The sequence below is a fragment of the Gymnoscopelus braueri genome (genome assembly GCF_963280865.1).
Source record: "Gymnoscopelus braueri genome assembly, chromosome: 15".
In the NCBI taxonomy this organism is placed as follows: Eukaryota; Metazoa; Chordata; class Actinopteri; order Myctophiformes; family Myctophidae; genus Gymnoscopelus; species Gymnoscopelus braueri.
In genome coordinates this window covers 30,814,461-30,832,464 of record NC_137620.1, presented here as the reverse complement: position 1 = coordinate 30,832,464, position 18,004 = coordinate 30,814,461, and the positions used below count along the sequence as shown (strand labels likewise).

Below are 18,004 nucleotides of genomic sequence, written 5' to 3'. Positions count from 1 at the left end.
AGTGAAGTTATCCTCATGGGGAAATACATACTGTAGGCTCTAATGTCTAATGTTACAACATAATCTGAATACTGGAAGGTTGTTGACATTGAAAGCTAACATCTAATTAATGAAGTTAAGTGCTAAATCCAGTACAAGATAGCTTGTTGGTGTGTACTGTACATGAGCAGTGTATTTAACACATTGTGAAAAACTATGCGTTGAGTACCATAAACGGTCCAGACCGTTTTAGCCATATTTTTTATACGTGGGGCGCTCTAACGCAACTTTGGGATCATCCACGGAGTCTCTAAGAAGGAGAGGAGGGATGTGGATCCATGCCAAAAAAGATTCCTCTCGTCCGCTCCCATCATAACTCCTTAACAAAAAGCTTCATATCTCCATTTCTTTTTAGCGTGGTGGAAAACAAGCCGTTTTCGATGGGCGATCACTCTGCAATGGAGGATCGCGTTAGAAATATTGTGTGTCTGTGTCAGTCTGTCCTTTAACGACTTGTTTTTGATACAAAATTGCATGTGATTGCAACCCATTTTTACCAGCCTTGAACACTATCATGAAATCCTCTGGTGACTCAAACATAACCACTGGAAATGTGAAACGTTGCCATGTCTCTCGTGACTGTAACCTCCTTCACTACGCAATCCATGCAGTTCAAGTTATGGGCAGGAACATGACTCAGTCCAAGCCTTATCTTTCAAGAAATATTTTCAATTTGCAATGAAACACTGTCAGCACAATCGCTGGATAGTTGAACTGTTCCTATGGGGCTGGCCCTTGAGCAGGATGCAGCAGAAAATGAGCATTGAGGGGCCATGGTTGATTTCCTGTTATTCAGGCATTGAAACGGGCTTGCCCCCAGAACAAATACATATATTTTTACTTTTAGCCAGATTGGTTAAAGCCTGATTAAAGATTTAATTAAAGATTACATCTTTATAAACACACACACACACACACGCACGCACGCACGCACGCACGCACGCACGCACGCACGCACAAATGCAGTCCAACACACACTTTTATATATTTTTTGCCATCATCAGAACTTCATGCTTTCAAGTCTCATCTTCTTTGGCACTGGATTTGAGTTCTCCCAGCTATGCAAAGCTCTCTGTGAAGCTGGCTCCCCCTTTGCACCCCTCCCCTGGTTGAAAGAAGATTTGATCCAACAGTGACTGAGTCTTAATACGGTAGTAAAGTTTAATAATTCAATGTATTAGTGCCAAGTTACAGACTTGGCATCTGTCTATTACTGGTTTGTATTATAATGTTAAGAGAACATTACTGCAAGGCATTAGGCTAAAGTTAGCTTATTGCTTTGAGAGGGGTAGCTTCAAATACCTTTTAGCTATGACATAGCCCTGTCATTTTACATTAACCCATTACAACCGATAACGCATCTGTGTCTTTTCTGATTTTAGCGTTGGCTATTCAAAAATAGGAGATATACAAGCTCACAGCGCGGCTGCGAGCTTGTACATCTGCTATTTTTTAACATTTTTGAAGAATCTTGAAAGTGAGAACTACTGATTTAGAAGGCATTTGTAGACTCTTAATGGGTTAAACTATGTAGCTACATTGAACTTGTATGCGACGCGCACCTAATCAACAATCAACAATCCTCACCAAGTTGTCGCCACACACTTCTGAAGAAAGCATATTCTGAATTGAGCAAACCGATATTCAGCGCTATACCAAACAGCAGCAGTCAGCGCTCCGCCGCCCATGGAGGATGATGTCTGGGTCATTGTCTCTGCTGAGCTGCTTACCGTTGACCTCCAGCTTCACAGCCTGTCTGATTTGGTATTCTATGAGGGCGAGCTAACAGAGACACAGCAATGTGGGACTCTGGAGCCATCCTATTTCTTCACTACCAGTGAAGCCAGCTGGTGAATCAAACTCTAGCTGATGCCAGTCGGGAGAAGAACAAAAACATGTTTTCCTTTGGGAACATTCTTTTGCTCCTCGGTCCAATTCTGATATAACTCACGCTATGGCTGCATCGATGCTATCCTCAGCAAGAGCCACTGTTATTTTCACTTAATGTTCACCCCCAGAATAGGGAAGCTATAGGGTTCATGTGGTTAAAACTGGTCGTTGACAGGAGTCACGCGAGTGCGCCTGTTCACATCATCCATTTAATTGAAGTATTGTGTGTGATGCCTTATAGTGGGTATAGTTTCAATGTACAGATTGAAATCTTCAGTGGTAAGACGACTGGCACGTTATTATAATGGCAGTGTGTGAGTGTGTATAATGGGCAACAATCTGCTAAGACGTTTGCGTGTCAGTGTAAACAAGACCCGTGTCTTGCGTCGGGCGCAAGACACGGGTCCATTTGGTTACATAAGGGGGTGAAAGTGATGTTTTTTGTCGGTATCAGCCGAGAATGCAAGAGTCTTCCATCTCCGCCCTAGAAACAAACAAACGAAACTCACCTTCTATCGCGTATTAACATGAGCCATGCGTGTCTGTGTAAAACGACAGGCATGGAGCTCATCAAAAAGTTGAATTCACTGCTAGTTCCAGCAAAGCCACGCCCAAAGACGAAAACATTCAGTAGATCTCAAGTCACTAGAGCGAATGAGTAGGGAGGCAGAGAATCTTGGGTAATGAAGGCAAAGACGTTGGCTGCCATGTTATTTGTGTCCAAAGTGGCCACTGATAGATACTGAGGCTTTAAGTATTTACTAATGCTTAATAGTGTATAGTTATTATAAAGTGCTACCGCCCATGAACAAATATGGTTTCCTTATGCAGAAAAGCTACTTACCTTTTCTGATAACCACATCACTGCATAACTGTTCAGACAAGCTTTTGCAATTCTGAGACATTGCCACATTGTCTTGGTGGATTTGGTACCGTTGTCTGGAGTGGATAGTCTTCTATATTCTCTTTTCTTGTTTCCACATTTATCCAGACCTGGAAATGACTCAAATCCAATTCCATACTTTTCCATACTTTCCATGGAGGAACCCCGTGGGTAAGTCTATCTTTCGCTTAACCACTTAAAGGTATCATGACATTCATTTTCACTTTTTTTATTTTCAATGTTTTATTTGGGGTTTTATGACCTCAATTACACCCAAAAAACCTGAACTTAGAACATTCAGTGGATTTTCTGTGGTCTGGGGTTTTCTGAATAATTAGGCTGAAAAGTAATCTGAGCTTGGCCCTTCAACAGTGAGGTCACAGTCGATTAATCCCGCCCACTCTCCTCCTCGCCCCTCCCCTCCCCTATCCTTTCCTTTGGGGGGGGCGGAGCAGAGGCGATGATTGACAGGCAAAATCCCTCACCAGCGACACCCGCAGGCAAAGATTTCTTTTTTCATTGCAGTTGAAAAGGCTTTAGAAATGTGAGAGAAAAACACCTGCAATGGATCACTGGAATGGAATTTTCACTTAAACCTTTTTGTACACTTTTGAAGGACCAGGACAAAGACTTTGAATGTGGTGTAAAAGTGAATGTCATTAAACCTTTAAACCCTTTATACTTTGTTGACTGGGGTCCCGAGTGGTCTGTACGTCCCCTCCTTTATCCCTTTACACTAAATCTCTTAAAAATAGTTGATCTACTACAAGCTCTCAACGTATGTCGGTATTGTAGCTCTGCTATTTTTGCCGAATATTCGCCTATTTTTTGCATAATGTTCGCCTATTATTATGACATGCTCAGAATAGGGGAGCTCCGGTTCATGGTCAAATCTGCTTATCTGGGCGTTGTCACCAGTCCAGTCACTGCTAGCCACTGTGTGTTGCATAGTGCACAATGCGTGTTGTGCGTGTGTGTGTGTGTGCGTGTGTGCGTGTGTGTGTGTGTGTGTGTGTGTGTGTGTGCTTGTGAGAGATGCTCAGGTCTTACCACAACATTCCGGGTCGGGCCTTGCCAGCAGGGTTCTCCACTCTCATACCTCATCTGACAATACAAGTTCCCCGGCGTTCCTTCCCAAGTGCTCCATTTTCTGGAATCAAAGGGGGGGGGGGAGTTCCGGTTCATTTAAGTAACAGTGCATATCCATTAACCCATTCAATCCGGTGATGCATCTGTTGCATTTTTCTGATTTCTTTGGCTATTCAAAAATAGCAGATCTAAAAGCTCACATCGCTATTTTTGAAAAATCGTGGAAAATGTTTTGAAAATCATTGAATATACATTGTTTAAAGGGAACATTTTTGACTCAAATGGGGGGGGGGGGGTCCCTGTCACAAAATATTTTGAGATGGGGGTCCGCGGCCAAATACATATAATTTTGGGTGGTCCTTGACATGAAAAAGTTAGAGAATCACTGATATAGAAACATACGATAATTTTTTTTTAAAAAAAGTAGGAATTTGAAGACATTAGTAGAATCCCCCAGAAGCAAAGATTTGAGTAAAAAATAAAAAAGCAGATCTACAAGCTCATAGCGCGGCACTCAAATCTAAAAAAAAATTACACAGATTCTTTCCCCGGTCTAAATGGGTTAATTAGCACGTCCTAAACAGTTGAAGTGAAGAACGAAACGCAAAAAGAAATATCCGCCATCACCAAACACCAGGCAGGGCTAATTGGAAAAGCTCTTTTGCTATGCAGAAACCCAACAAAAAAACTAAATGAATTCCTGTGACAAGGCCAGCTCGGAGGTGCCCTCTGTCAGTGGCTGGCATTGGCACCTAACTCCTCTTTGACGGTGGGAAGGGAAATAATAATTACCGTTTGTCATAGTTAATTCTCTGTGTGGCGGCACACCGGGGGGAGGGAGAAGAGAAGAACACAATACCTACTGAACCCTGTGCCAACTAATTACATTTGCACCAAAAGCATTTCAGGGGAGCAATTTGTCCGAGAGTATTGAGTCAGAGCAAGCCAGGGGGGCCTGTGTGTGGCCATGGGCCAACACGTACAGCCTCAGAATCTAGGAAGAGCCAACCCAATGCCATTTGATTGTATTTCCATTAAGCTGATCTGATTCTGTCTCACCGGAACTAAAGTGAAAGTCATATATGGAAACGCAACATTAATATAAATTATAGTACGCCGATTTTGTCAACAGAAAGTCATCGACAGTAAAAGGGCCATTCACACCAAGCACGATAACTAGGACTGTAACTAGAATGATAATTACGTGAGCGTCCACATTGAAGAACGATAATGTTCTGTAAACAGTAGTGATACCAAACATGCGCTGTGCAGTCCAGCTGTGTCAGAGCCCACACACGGAGGCAGAGAGAGCGAGACAACTACGCCTCCGTGGTAGTGGAAAAACATATAGGATATAGATAATCTGATTATTAATTATAAGGAGGTGAGATAGCTGTAGGCTAATTGAGGTAATGCCAGCTAGCCTACCAGCAAGCGTTAGCTATTCATAATCGCCTCCTCATCAACGTTAATAATAACAAAACTACCGATTGTGAGTGAGTCCGATTGCATCCCAGATTGGTGTATCTGGTGTAGATCTCTGCCACCCGCCAGTTAAAACGATTTTAAAAACGACATAGTTAACATTATATAGTTATCATGCTTAGTGTCAGGTTTTTAGCGTGTGGCTTTGCAAGAGGCTAGCTGTTTATGATGGTGGTCTATGTGTGTGTGTGTCTTTGTGTGTCTGTCTGTGTCTGTCTGTCTGGAGCCAATCTTTCAAACCGCGACAGTTAAGCGCCAAACATTGTATGCACGCTGCCAATAGGCCACAGAAGTACCTTTTTTTTCTTCATGTATATACTTTTTGAAATATTCAACTTCATCACACTGAAACTGGTTCTCAGTGTCAAGTCCGGGGAAAATGGACCCTTGTAAGTCTGTAACTGCAACAGTCTGAGAGTGGAACCAAATAGACCGGTTCCGCCAGCGATAAGTGCTTTTAGCGCAGCGCGCTACAGTACCTTCCCAGCGACGCTATCATGGCGCAATTCTATTTTCTCCACCAGAACAGCTTGGAGCTAGTCTTATCTCTAGCGTCTTTGTGCAGTGACAGCAGCACAGGTTGTCATTTAGGGAGCGGAGCACAGTGTTAATTCAGGAAATAAAACAAATAATTTGCCGCTGCTATGCGTATTAACAGATGAGTGGTGATGGAAAGAGGCCATGCCTAATTTAGTTGCGTGTGTGCACCGATAAAATATCTGACCTACAAGCTCACGACGTGTCGCAGCACAACGTGCTGTGAGCTTGGAGATCAGTTGCAGCTACCTGTGCAGCGTAGCGGAAGGCGCGCAGCCAAATAGGCAATGAAGCATAAAAGAATGTCTCTCCACTCGTGTGCATTTTGGACAGCTCTGTGAGGAGAGAGAGAGGGAGGGACATCTTCACGCAGCTGATAAATATTCTCAAACAGCCTTACCTTAGCGTAAGAATTACGAACATTATTTTTCTGTCTCTGTAGTTATCCACATTGATATCCATTTGGAGATCCGACGGTGCACGTAACGCACTGGCATTGGCATTCTTAACCCATTAAGACCTGAGGCCGATTCTAAAAATGTTTTCTAAATCCTAACGCTTTAAAAAATATATATATATATTCAAAGATTTGCCAAAAAAAAAATCACGATTTTAAAAAAATAGCAGATCTACAAGCTCATAGCGCGGCACTCGGTGCCGCGCTATGAGCTTGTATATCTGCTATTTTTGAATAGCCAAAGAAATCTTAAAATGACACAGATGCGTTACCGGTCTTAATGGGTTAAATATACAGTATAATAACCCAACTGAGAATGAGCATGCATGTGAATATTAAGTTGATATGTCAAGATATCACAGATGTCCGCTGGACATGAGGAGACATTAGGCTACAGTGATTCTGACCGCAGTGACGGCCATGCACTGCGTTTGGATTTCTCCCGTTTCATGTTTCGGCGAGCAGAGATATTTAGTTTCCCCTGCATCTCCTGACATCATTACAGTATATATCACATTATTAATGCTGCTCCCGTGGATTATAAGCTTGCGTGCTTTCACTTCTCCGCCTCTTAGACAGGAACGTCAACGTGCCTCACGCCGGGCACAAACCTAGTTCGTAAAGGTGATAGACACTCTGATTGGTTTGTATTAATGTAACGCCCCAAAACACAAGCAATACTATTTCAGAGCCCTTAGTGCGGTGCGCAGACAGATGGCGTCCTCATTTACCATCCTGTAGATAGCACCATTGCACTGGACACAACCCCATGGCGTAAATTAACACATTCCCTGCCATTGACGGAGCTCTCCGTCATTTAAAATCCACCCATTTACCGCCATTGACGGAGATCTCCGTCATAAAAAAACAACAAAAAACAACAAAAAAAAATATTTTATTTTCGTCCAGAACCCAAGATAACTTCATCCGAAGATTTACTGCTCCATTCACTCCCTGGTTAACTTATTACTTTAAAATCCTGTATCTCGGCTCCTGTGTACTTTTCTTTTTTACTATGTATTTTGGGCGAAACATGCTATTTTCAACTGGGTATAACAAGAGAACGGGAGGTCACAATGACATTTATTCCCCCCCACGTAAGCACAGTGATTTCCTCTGTGATTAGCAACCATCAGGGGATCGATCATACTGGAGATAAATATTCTGTGGTTCTTGAAAAATGTATTAGAAAGCCCCTGGCAGTGAACGTGTTAAGACCATGCGCCATGGTAAGTTCCGCGGTCAAAATAGGGCTTTGAGAATTTTACATCGTAGATTGGGGCCCCAAAGATACAACATTGTTCCATTTGTACACTCTCAGAGTTACAGACCCCTGGTGGACCCCGAACCAGACGTTGAGAAAAGTGTACTTTAGGTGACTGATGTCAGAGGCTGGTCACATGAAGTCTGACTCTGAGATGCACAGTGGAGCCATCGTGGCCATTGTGGGTACCGAGATCTACACGATGTTCTCCTTTTTTGTACAACAATACAAAAAAGGAGGATTTGTTCTTCATCCTGAGAAATAGATGTTCCTGTCACCCCCCGCATCTCATGTTAGAATATCCATGATTACAATTTGATCAGAGCTGGATTTTTTCACACAAACATCAAACGGCAGCAACCAACATAAATATTAAATAACAGACACTGAAAGTAATGACAAAGAAGACAGCCTCTTTTGTTATCCCTTTGTGATCACAGACAGATTGAACACAGTTTCTGGAAGGTAGAAGATGTAATGCAACGAACCATTTACATTTCTCTTGCTCCTTTTCACTATGCGCCGTACCCTCGTTTGACCTCATAGAAGCGTTCTGTGGATTTGGGGACGGGGGGTGTCTCTCTCTAGCCTTTACAGATACAGTGCGTGGCTGTCTTAAGGTTCCCGAGCATGGCTTTCCAGCCATGCGCGACACACACGGCTTATTTAACCCATTGAGACCTGAGGCCGATTCTACACGTCTTCTAAAACAGTTTTTTGAAAAAACGTATGTTACTATGTCAGTGGTTCTCAAACTTTTTCATGTCAAGGACCCCCAAAATTACACGTATTTGGCCGCTGACCCCCATCTCAAAATAGTTTGTTCCAGGGACCCCCAGAATTAAAGATTTGAGTTAAAAATGTTCACTTTAAAACAATATATATTCAAATATTTAGCTTGTATATCTGCTATGCGTTCCCGGTCTTAATGGGTTAAGATGTCTGAACGGGTCAGTCAGAGGTGAATTGCTCACACAAGTGGAAGCCGTCTGGGCTCTCGCCTCTCGGCTCTTCCCTTCCAGGCTGTTTGATTGGGTTTTAGCACTCAGTTAACGCCAGGAGACCCTCAAATGGATTGCTGTCAGGGCTTAAGACGCAGACCAGCATGTGACAGTTCCCTGGCCATTTCGACCAGTTGACCAGCAATCCCCAGCGCATCACCTCTATATAGCCCCCACGCCCCTCTTCTCTCTCATCCCTCTTCTGCCTGGGTTCAGCTGCTTGTCTTACATCCACTCTGGCTCCATCCACCAAGGTCGGCACCCCAGGAGGCAGCAACAAGCCCTGCCACTTAACCACGTGAACCCTGTTACCCTAGTGTCCCTATTCTGGGTATTCTGGGTAAAAAAATTGCAGATGTATAAGCTCACAATGCGCCGCGTAGCTTCCGACGCTTTGTGAGCTTGTAGATCTGCTGTTTTTGCTAACTCACTGCCTCTTTTTTCTTTTTTATCCCACGATTTTGCAACCCATTTTTTCACCCAGTGCCAATTGTCTAAGTAATCCTGGGCGCTACACTCCCTCTGCCAGCGCAGGGAGAGCCTAGAGCCGAGCTCATGCCTCCTTCAATGCATGAGAGCTAGGCAAGCCGCTTCTTATCACCTGACAGGGGGGAGTTTCCCCGGTTAGCCGTAGCGCGTGGAAGGAACGCGTTATTCCAACCAGTTCCTTTCCCCTCCATCAGGCGCCCCGGCTGACCAGGGGGAGGCAGTATAGAGACCAGGATTACTGCATGTTTTTTTGTGAGGGTACCTACACCCTACTCACGACCTCTTTAAAGGAGCACATCACCAATTTTCAACCTCGTCTTCATATAATTGGTCCTCACTAATGCTCAAAGATGGCACAATTTCCTCCTACTCAACTTGACAGTTCAAGAACCGCCTACCAATGACATCATCGATGGAGATTCCAAGCTAACAGAAACTACAGCCTTTCCCTTCCTGGAAAGTTAACATGCTGTAATAGAAGCCATTGTTTCTTACATTAATACAAAATTAAATAAAAACATCTGAAACTAGAAAAAGTGCTCCTCGGAGCACAGGTCTCCGCCAGGTCAGGTAGGTTATTGTGGCCTCCTGGTGGCGCTATAATAGGCCAATGTGAAAAGGGTGGCATTTCTTCCTAGGCCTAGTGGGAATGTGTGTGCATTCATGTGTTTTGCTAAAGTAGACCTGCTGGTGGCACTATAACAGGGCAATGTGAAAAGGGTGGCATTTCTTCCGCGGCCTAGTGGGAATGTGCGTGCAAATTTTCACGGAAATCGCAAGCTGCGTTCATGATTTGAGACATTTTGTTCAAAACTGAGCAATCCTGCAAATTTTGGAAGCCAACCTTAGCCAATCAGGATGGAATATGAAATATCGGACAGATGCGTCTTGATCACATGACTATAGAGATACTGTGTACCGATTTGCGTGATGTTTGGATAAAATCTGAAGGATTAATATCCAAAAATGTTATTGACATAAGTCGGCCTCCTGGTGGCGCTGTAAAAAGCAGATGTGAATAATGCAGTGCAAATGTTTTTCCTTGGCCTCTAAGGAGTATGCGTGCAAAGTTTCACGCAGATCGGTGCAGTTATAGTTAAAAAAGCAAATTGGCCTGTTATAGCGCCACCATGAGGCTGATTTGAAAAGTTTTAAGTGGCATTTCTTCCTCGGCCTAGTGGGAATGTGCGTGTGCAATTTTATGGAAATGGCAAGCTGGGAGTGTGTGTGCACAGTTTTGCAGCGACCGGGCCAACGGTGCCGGAGATTAGCTGCTAACACACAGACAGGACGGACGGACACACACACACACACACACGGACAGACGGAGAGGGGGCAAAACATACTCTCTCGCCATGCCTTTCGGCCTGGCGGAGACAATTACCAAACCTGCCTGCTGATGATGTCACTGGTAGGCAGGTTTCTGAACTGTCCACGGCCCTCCTCTGAGACACAGAGTGAGTAGACAGAAATGGTGGCATCTTATAATGAGCATGAGTGAGGACCAATTATATGACGATAGGTTGAAAATGGGTGAAGTGGTCCTTTAACCACTTGAGCCCTGTATACATCAGAGAACGATGAATAGCGAAAATAGTGAAAATCGTGACGCGTTGTGAGCTTGCAGATCGGCTATTTTTGCAATTTGTTGAATGCCGAGTTGAAAGTGTTTAAGTTGTCCGTATTACCATATCTTCTTCCTACCTGCCACAACATGTTGGTTGTTCTGCTGCTCTACGTTCAAACAGGCCCAGCAGGAGACCCCATTTTCCTGCCTGATAAAAAGCCTGAGAAGGTGCGCCGCCAAGCATTAGCACTCAGATCACTTACCATGCATCAGTCTGGGTTCTTCAGGAGTGGAAAGACAAACTAAACAAACAAACATCTGTTTTATTTTGTTTTAGTTGTTTTTTGCCTCCATTTAAAGGACAGAGAATAAGAAAACAGACCAAGAAAACCTACTGGTAACCAGTGGTGTAAAGTAACTAAGTACATTTACTTAAGTACTGTACTTAAGTAAAATGTTGAGGTATTTGTACTTTACTTGAGTATTTCCAATTTCCAATACTTTTACTTCTACTCCACTACATCTCAGAGGCAAATATTGTACTTTTACTCCACTACATTTATTTGAAAACTTATTTTATACCTAGACTATTTGAAAATAGCCGATCTACAAGCTCACAACGCGTCGCATCGCGACACGTTGTGAGCTTGTAGATCTGCTATTTTCAAATATTTAGTACTTTTACTTTTGGTACTTTAAAAAGCTGCTATAAGCGCTTTTTGGTACAAAAAGTACATTTTGATGCCAATACTTTTGTACTTTTACTCAAGTAAATTTTTTATTCCGGACTTTTACTTGTAACGGAGTATTTCTATATTGCAGTATCGATACTTTTACTTAAGTAAAACACTTGAGTACTTTTTCCACCACTGCTGGCAACCAATAGAAAATAAACCAGAAATAAGCCAAACAAACGTAATTAAAGCGTATTTTAAATAGATTTGTGTTGTGGGGGCGGGGCGGGGCCGGTTGCCTTCCTGCCGCCCGTTGTGTGGAAAGTGCATTTCCGTCTGAGCGGACATGACGGCAGCCGGGGATCATGAACGCAGACTTATTTTAATGATTAATGATGGGGGAGATATTGAACACATGCTCTTTTTTTTTGGGGCCTTAAAATGCCGGGAATCTTGTTTACAGATGTCTAGAGCTATGATTCATTGTTTGTCTGGCCCGTCCCTAATGCCATAAAATGCACCTTCCATCACCAGATAAACCTGTAATGGTGGAATATCTAGCGGAGCTAAACCCATTATCCATGCATTTGTGATGCACCGTGGGTGAGATAGTGGGTTCTCTGAGAACTCCATCCCAGCACCAGACACACCCTTAACCCTTTAAGACCGGGGGACGCATCTGTGTAACCACTTTATCCATATTTTATACTTTTGGCTATTCAAAAATAGCAGATATACAAGCTCATAGCGCGGCACCGAGTGCCGCGCTATGAGCTTGTAGATCTGCTATTTTTTTTTAAATTGTGTTTTTTTTTTGCAAATCTTTGAATATATATCTATAAATCAATTGTTTTTTACTCAAATCTTTGCTGCTGGGGGTCCCTGGGAAAAAAAAATTGAGATGGGGGTCTGCAGCCAAATACATATCGTTGTGGGGCTCCTTGACACTGACATTAATATTATAGCAACATAAGTGTTTCAGAAAACTGTTTTAAACTGATTTAGAAGACATTTGTAGAATCCCCAGAAGCAATAACATTTTAGCTAGAAATGCTCGCTTTAAATATATATATATTCAAAGATTTGCACAACATTTTTCACGATTTTTCAAAAATAGCAGATCTACAAGCTCATAGCGCGGCACTCGGTGCCGCACTATGAGCTTGTATATCTGCTATTTCTGAATAGCCCAACGAAATCTAAAAATGACACACAGATGCGTTCTCAGGTCTTAAAGAGTTAACCACAGACATTAGGGAGTCAATCTCATTTGTTTTTTTTAATGCCGCTGAATCACTAAGGCGTGATTTCTACTGACACACACAGCATAGCAGATGGAAAAGTGATTTAATTACAGCCAGTGCACATGCACAAAAAAATACTGTTAGATACTGACTGCTGCGGTCTCAAACTCAATGACACCTTCAAGTGGAAGCATTAAGAGGAAAGTTTGCTGGGAGAAATGTGACTTTACTGAGAACGCAGACAAATCATTGATACTGTAAAGTACACTTAACCCATTAAGACCTGAACAAACAAATGTTTTCTAAATCCCAACAGTATTCCGAAAAAAAACTTATGTTTCTATATCAGTGGTGCTCAATCTTTTTCATGTCAAGGACCCCCAAAATTATATGTATATGGCCGCCGACCCCCATCTCAAAATATTTTGCTCCAGGGACCCCCGGAAGCAAAGATTTGAGTTAAAAATGTTCGCTTTAAAAATATATATATATTCAAAGATTTGCACACATTTTCAAGATTTTTCAAAAATAGCAGATATACAAGCTCATAGCGCGGCACTCGGTGCCGCGCTATGAGCTTGTAGATCTGCTATTTTTATATGGCCAAAAGTGTAAAATATGGCTTTTTAGCTCAAATCAAAAAGTGTCACAGATGCGTTCCAGGTCTTAATGGCTTAAGTACACTTAGGGTAAAACATTACATATTAACCAAAGCTCCTTTCTGACAAGTACGGAATTGGAGAATATGCTAAAAGATTATTTTTATTATGGATCACCATAACGTCGTCACCCCCCATTGTTTAAGTGGTTTTAATAATCTAATCCCTATTAAGAATAATTAGCTTCTGAGAGAGAGAGGAAAAAAGCTGATTTAGTTTTCTGTTCTTCTGATAACGTCGCAAGCTTATAAAAGCACTTATTCTATTTATTTAAAAAAATTATGTGACTTTGTTATAAAACTTCAACACAGAGCTAATCCGGGGCGCCTCGAGCGGTAAATCCCGCCAATCCACGGCTAATCTCGCCCTATGCTGAAAGAAGAGTTGGCCCCTCTGATATAGCCACACATCAACCTGTCAGAGGCAATTAGCATTTACACAACTCTACTCTGGTGTTTAAACACAGATACCGTGAGAGGAGACACAAATATGGGCCAAAAGAGAGAGGGAGAGAGAGAGAGACACAGAGACAGAGAACACGTGTGTGTGTGTGTGTGTGTGTGTGTGGGTGTGTGTGTGTGTGTGTGTGTGTGTGTGTGTGTGTGTGTGTGTGTGTGTGTGTGTGTGTGTGTGTGTGTGTGTGTGTGTGTGTGAGTGTGTGCATGCATATGGTGTAGGTCTTAGGACTTCACTGTGGAGTTGTTGAATGAACCAAACCACAGTCAAAAAGGAACAGATTGAGTGTTGTTCCTCCCTCCTTGAACCTCAACAGTTTACTTCAGCAGACTGAATATAGATCGTCTCATCCGCCTTCAGTGTCATCGCTGTGGCTCCTACTGTGTGTGTTCACCAGTACTCAGATTTTTTACTCAAGTAATCAATACCCTATGGTAGAATTAGTCTGTTACAAGTACAAGTTCGGTATTCAAAATGTACTAGGAGTAAAAGTACAAAAGTATTGGCATCAAAATATACTTAAAAGTACCAAAAGTAAAAGTACTCATTAGGCAGAAGGTCCCATTTCACAAGTTTTCGAATGTATAAATTGTATAAAAATCCTTTGAAAATAGCCGATAGCCGCTCACAACGCGTCGTTTTGCGACGCGCTGTGAGCTTGTAGATCGGCTATTTTCAAATTGCCGAAGTATATATAGGTTTTGTAATAATAATCAAAATCTACAAAGTAACTGCTATTTTTGCAGAATGTTCGCCTATAATGGCGCTAGGGTACATGTGGTTAATATGCAAGTGTTGCATGTTTGCATATTCATGGTATGTGTGTGTGTGTCCTGCATGATGTTCATGATACGCATGTCATGATGTCCTGATAATTATGATGCAATGCACTGTCCCTCGCCACCTCAGTGAAACAAAGACAAATTGTCATAAGCTTCTATTTTTGCATATAGGTGTCACTTTTTTAGTTCTAGGCTACTTATGGAAGCATACAATGAGGTCAGGAATATAGGGCCTTATACAGTATATGTCCTACACCCAACGGAGAGCATCAACTTAAAGGGACACCATCACATTATCTATACATTTGTGTGTGTGTGTGTGTGTGTGTGTGTGTGTTTCATTCCACACCACAGGATTCCCAATTTATTTTAACACTTGTTTTTGTTACTTTGATATATTTTAGTATTAGTATTACTTATCTTCCACGCAGCTTCATCAACACTTCTGTATAGAGCGTGCCAACGTGTCGTCACCACGGGGGGGGCGAGGCATTGGGCGTGGCATTGGGCAATGTTAAGTCAACCTGGTTTTTACCCCTCAAAGATAATGTCTACCAAAAGACACTTGTTGACGCCCCCTTCAGGATTGTTGGCACGCTCTATAGCTTCTTATTGTATGCACTGATGACCTATCTCTGAAAGGACCCTTTTAGTGGCATCTCCTGTCTTTCCAAAGGGTCCAGTCGCAGCTCACTAGAGTCACCCCATGTGAAACCCAAATGCTTTCAAAAACTAAATGATAAAACAAATGTCATTTATCTATAGACACAGGTATCTGTACACCTTCACATGTCTTTATGAGGGGATCTACTAATATTTCCTATAACTAATTAATTAAAGTCTAACACATCAATCTTCTTCTTCTTCTTGCGTATGTCATCAGATCCTCAGCTCCGTTGCAGCAAGCCAGTCCAGCGTCTCGTCATCCAGGTTCATCAGGCCTACGTCGCCATGTGGTGGCCGGTGTTTCGGGCAGCTGGTCATGATGTGTTCCACAGTCTGTAGGGGGTCTCCAGGTTCACAGTGGGCACTGTCCGAGAGGCCCCACTGTTGCATTGCTTCACCGAAGCGTCCCACGCCTGTCCTCAGGCGGTTGAGGGTTGTCCACTGCTTACGGGGCAGGTGCTGGCAGGGACATCTGTGGGATCCTCGATGTAGCTGTGAAGCCTAGATGGTTCTGCTGCTTTCCACTGTTCCCTCCACCTTGCCTTGCTAGTCTGCAGTCTAACACATCAATGTTAGACTGTTTCTCTTCAAACAACATCAACACTTCACTGATACTCTTGGTAAATAAGTTTGCTATACTATTTGAAAATGGTGCCAACATGACAACTGTTTAGTTCAGGACATGGCTATGTTTAACAACGTGATACACTATCTGGTCATAATAGATCTTGGGATAACAACTCTACTTTCAAGCAGACAGAATGTTTACAGCTGTCTAGATGTACTTAAATCATTAATTAATCTGTTAATTATTTATGCGTGTACAGTATTTACAGTCTGTTCTTTCTATTGAATATAGTCATTCCAGAATTTTACTTCCTCTTAGTGGGTGTGTATTGTGTTTTCTACCATATAAATGCAAGGCGACATTTGACATGTAATTGTGGTTGTGGTTGTTAGGACACCGATGACCTTCCAGACATGTCCCACCTCTCCATTGGGATCCTGACCGTGGTTCCTGAAGACAGCCCGGCTTCTCCTCACTCACTGCACTTGGACTCTTCACTATCATGCATCGTCTTGGAAGGTACAACAGTGATAGATGACCTTCAAAGTCTCCCACATGACATCTGCCTACTGTTTGGACTGATTTACGCACTGAATTTGGAGTACCCCAAATCAATGAAGAACACCTTTGATTTTATTCAAAGAGTTCTTCTCTCACTTGGACATAAATCCCTAAAACCCAAAATACAATCTCTCAAAAACTGATGGAGTGAGTGATTGTTAAGATTAGAATAACCACTGGATTAATGCAGGCACTTGATTGTTTAGCTTTGAATAACCATCAATTTAATGCAGACACTTTAATTTTGATTGTTACGGCTATAATAACCATTGATTTATTGCACTCATTTTGATTTTTGTATTGCTAAGGTTATCGAATAACCATTGATTTATTGCAGACACTTTCATTTTGTATTGCTAAGGTTATAATTGAATATAAATTGAATTTATTTGTGACTTGTATTACATTCCACATTACTTTTGATTGGTCTATCTAAAATCCACAATGCATTGCATAAAGGCATAGCTATTTTTTAAAGATCTTTGACAGACTACAAACTAAGGTTACTTTTCTATGTCTCTGCAACCTTGTGCTACCTTTTACCCCGATCTACAGCCATACCCTCCAGCCTCTTCTACACAGGCCTGCCGACCTGTTGATGAGGTATGTTTTCTTTAGATTGAACCCATTTAGACCTACAAGCTTGTAGCACAGCACTCGGTGCTGCGCTATGAGCTTGTATAGTAGCCTATAGTTTTGATGATTTTTGACCAAGTACAATTAACACATTGGGGTGCCAAAACCCGTATATATACGGTTTTCGCCATACTAACGTTGAGTGCCAAAACCGTATATATACGGTTTTAAAAAAAAAAGATATCATTGTTCGAAGATTTAGACTCCAATCCACTTCCTGGTTAACTTATGACTTCAAAAGCCTTTATCTCGGCTCCTGTGTACTTTTTTTTTTTACAATGTTAATTTAACTATTTTCAACTGGCTGCAACAATGGAACGGATTACCGAATTTTTTTCCCCCGGTTGTACGAGACCTGTATGTGTGTAATGAGGGGATCACCGTGAGGACGGTGATCACTGAAAATATTTTGTGACTACTTGAAAAAGGTTAAAAATGGTAAAAAATTCAGACACTCAACGTATTATATTTTAATAAACCTCTGGCACCCCAAGTGTTAAGGGCCTTTTGTCTTTTCTGCACAGCCGTATGCAGCTACATATATGGACTTGGATCAGTGGAACCAAGAAACACCCAGTGTACTGCAACCTCCATCTATGTCCAGTGATGCTCCAGTAGAAGGGTGTGGTTCCTCAGCTAAGTGTCAGCAGACTTGGCACTGTTGTCCTTCAAATTCAGGATTCATAGATGAGTTTTGCATTCTACTTTAAAAAAAAAAAACTTTTCTTTACAGTTTTTGACGTGCTTTCAATCTTTCTAGGTCAACAAAATCCATCTGACCAGAGCATACCAGAGGGTCAAGGGTGGCAGCCTTGCGACTCTTGTCGGTCTAAGGTGGAGAAGCTCCAGCTCCAGTTGAGGAGGATAACCACTGTGCTCTCCAGTATCAGTAAGTTTTATTGCCTGTAATGTTGCAGTTTTCAGTTGTCTGCTAATTTCTTTGTCTCACTTGAAACTTTACTTTATCCTGTACCTCTTTTGTGAGTTGTCTGACATGACTGGAAAACATTGGTATCCCAAAATAAAACTGTTTTCTGTTTACTGAAGAGCTGGGGAG

The 18,004-nt window shown here is 42.2% G+C and overlaps 2 protein-coding genes across 3 annotated transcripts in view; one reads left to right on the top strand and one right to left on the bottom strand.

Moving 5' to 3' along the window:
• Positions 1-18,004, bottom strand: part of LOC308101158 (glucosidase 2 subunit beta-like) — a 232,483-nt gene that overhangs the window by 4,359 nt on the left and 210,120 nt on the right. For both annotated transcript variants that reach the window (XM_080450522.1, XM_080450523.1), the window contains exon 14: positions 3,863-3,962. In XM_080450522.1, the coding sequence (XP_080306648.1) occupies positions 3,863-3,962 (100 nt within the window). The remainder of the gene's footprint in view (positions 1-3,862; positions 3,963-18,004) is intronic.
• The window catches only part of caap1 (caspase activity and apoptosis inhibitor 1), a 330,075-nt gene that overhangs the window by 301,222 nt on the left and 10,849 nt on the right, over positions 1-18,004 (top strand). The gene's annotated exons all lie outside the window — the stretch shown is intronic.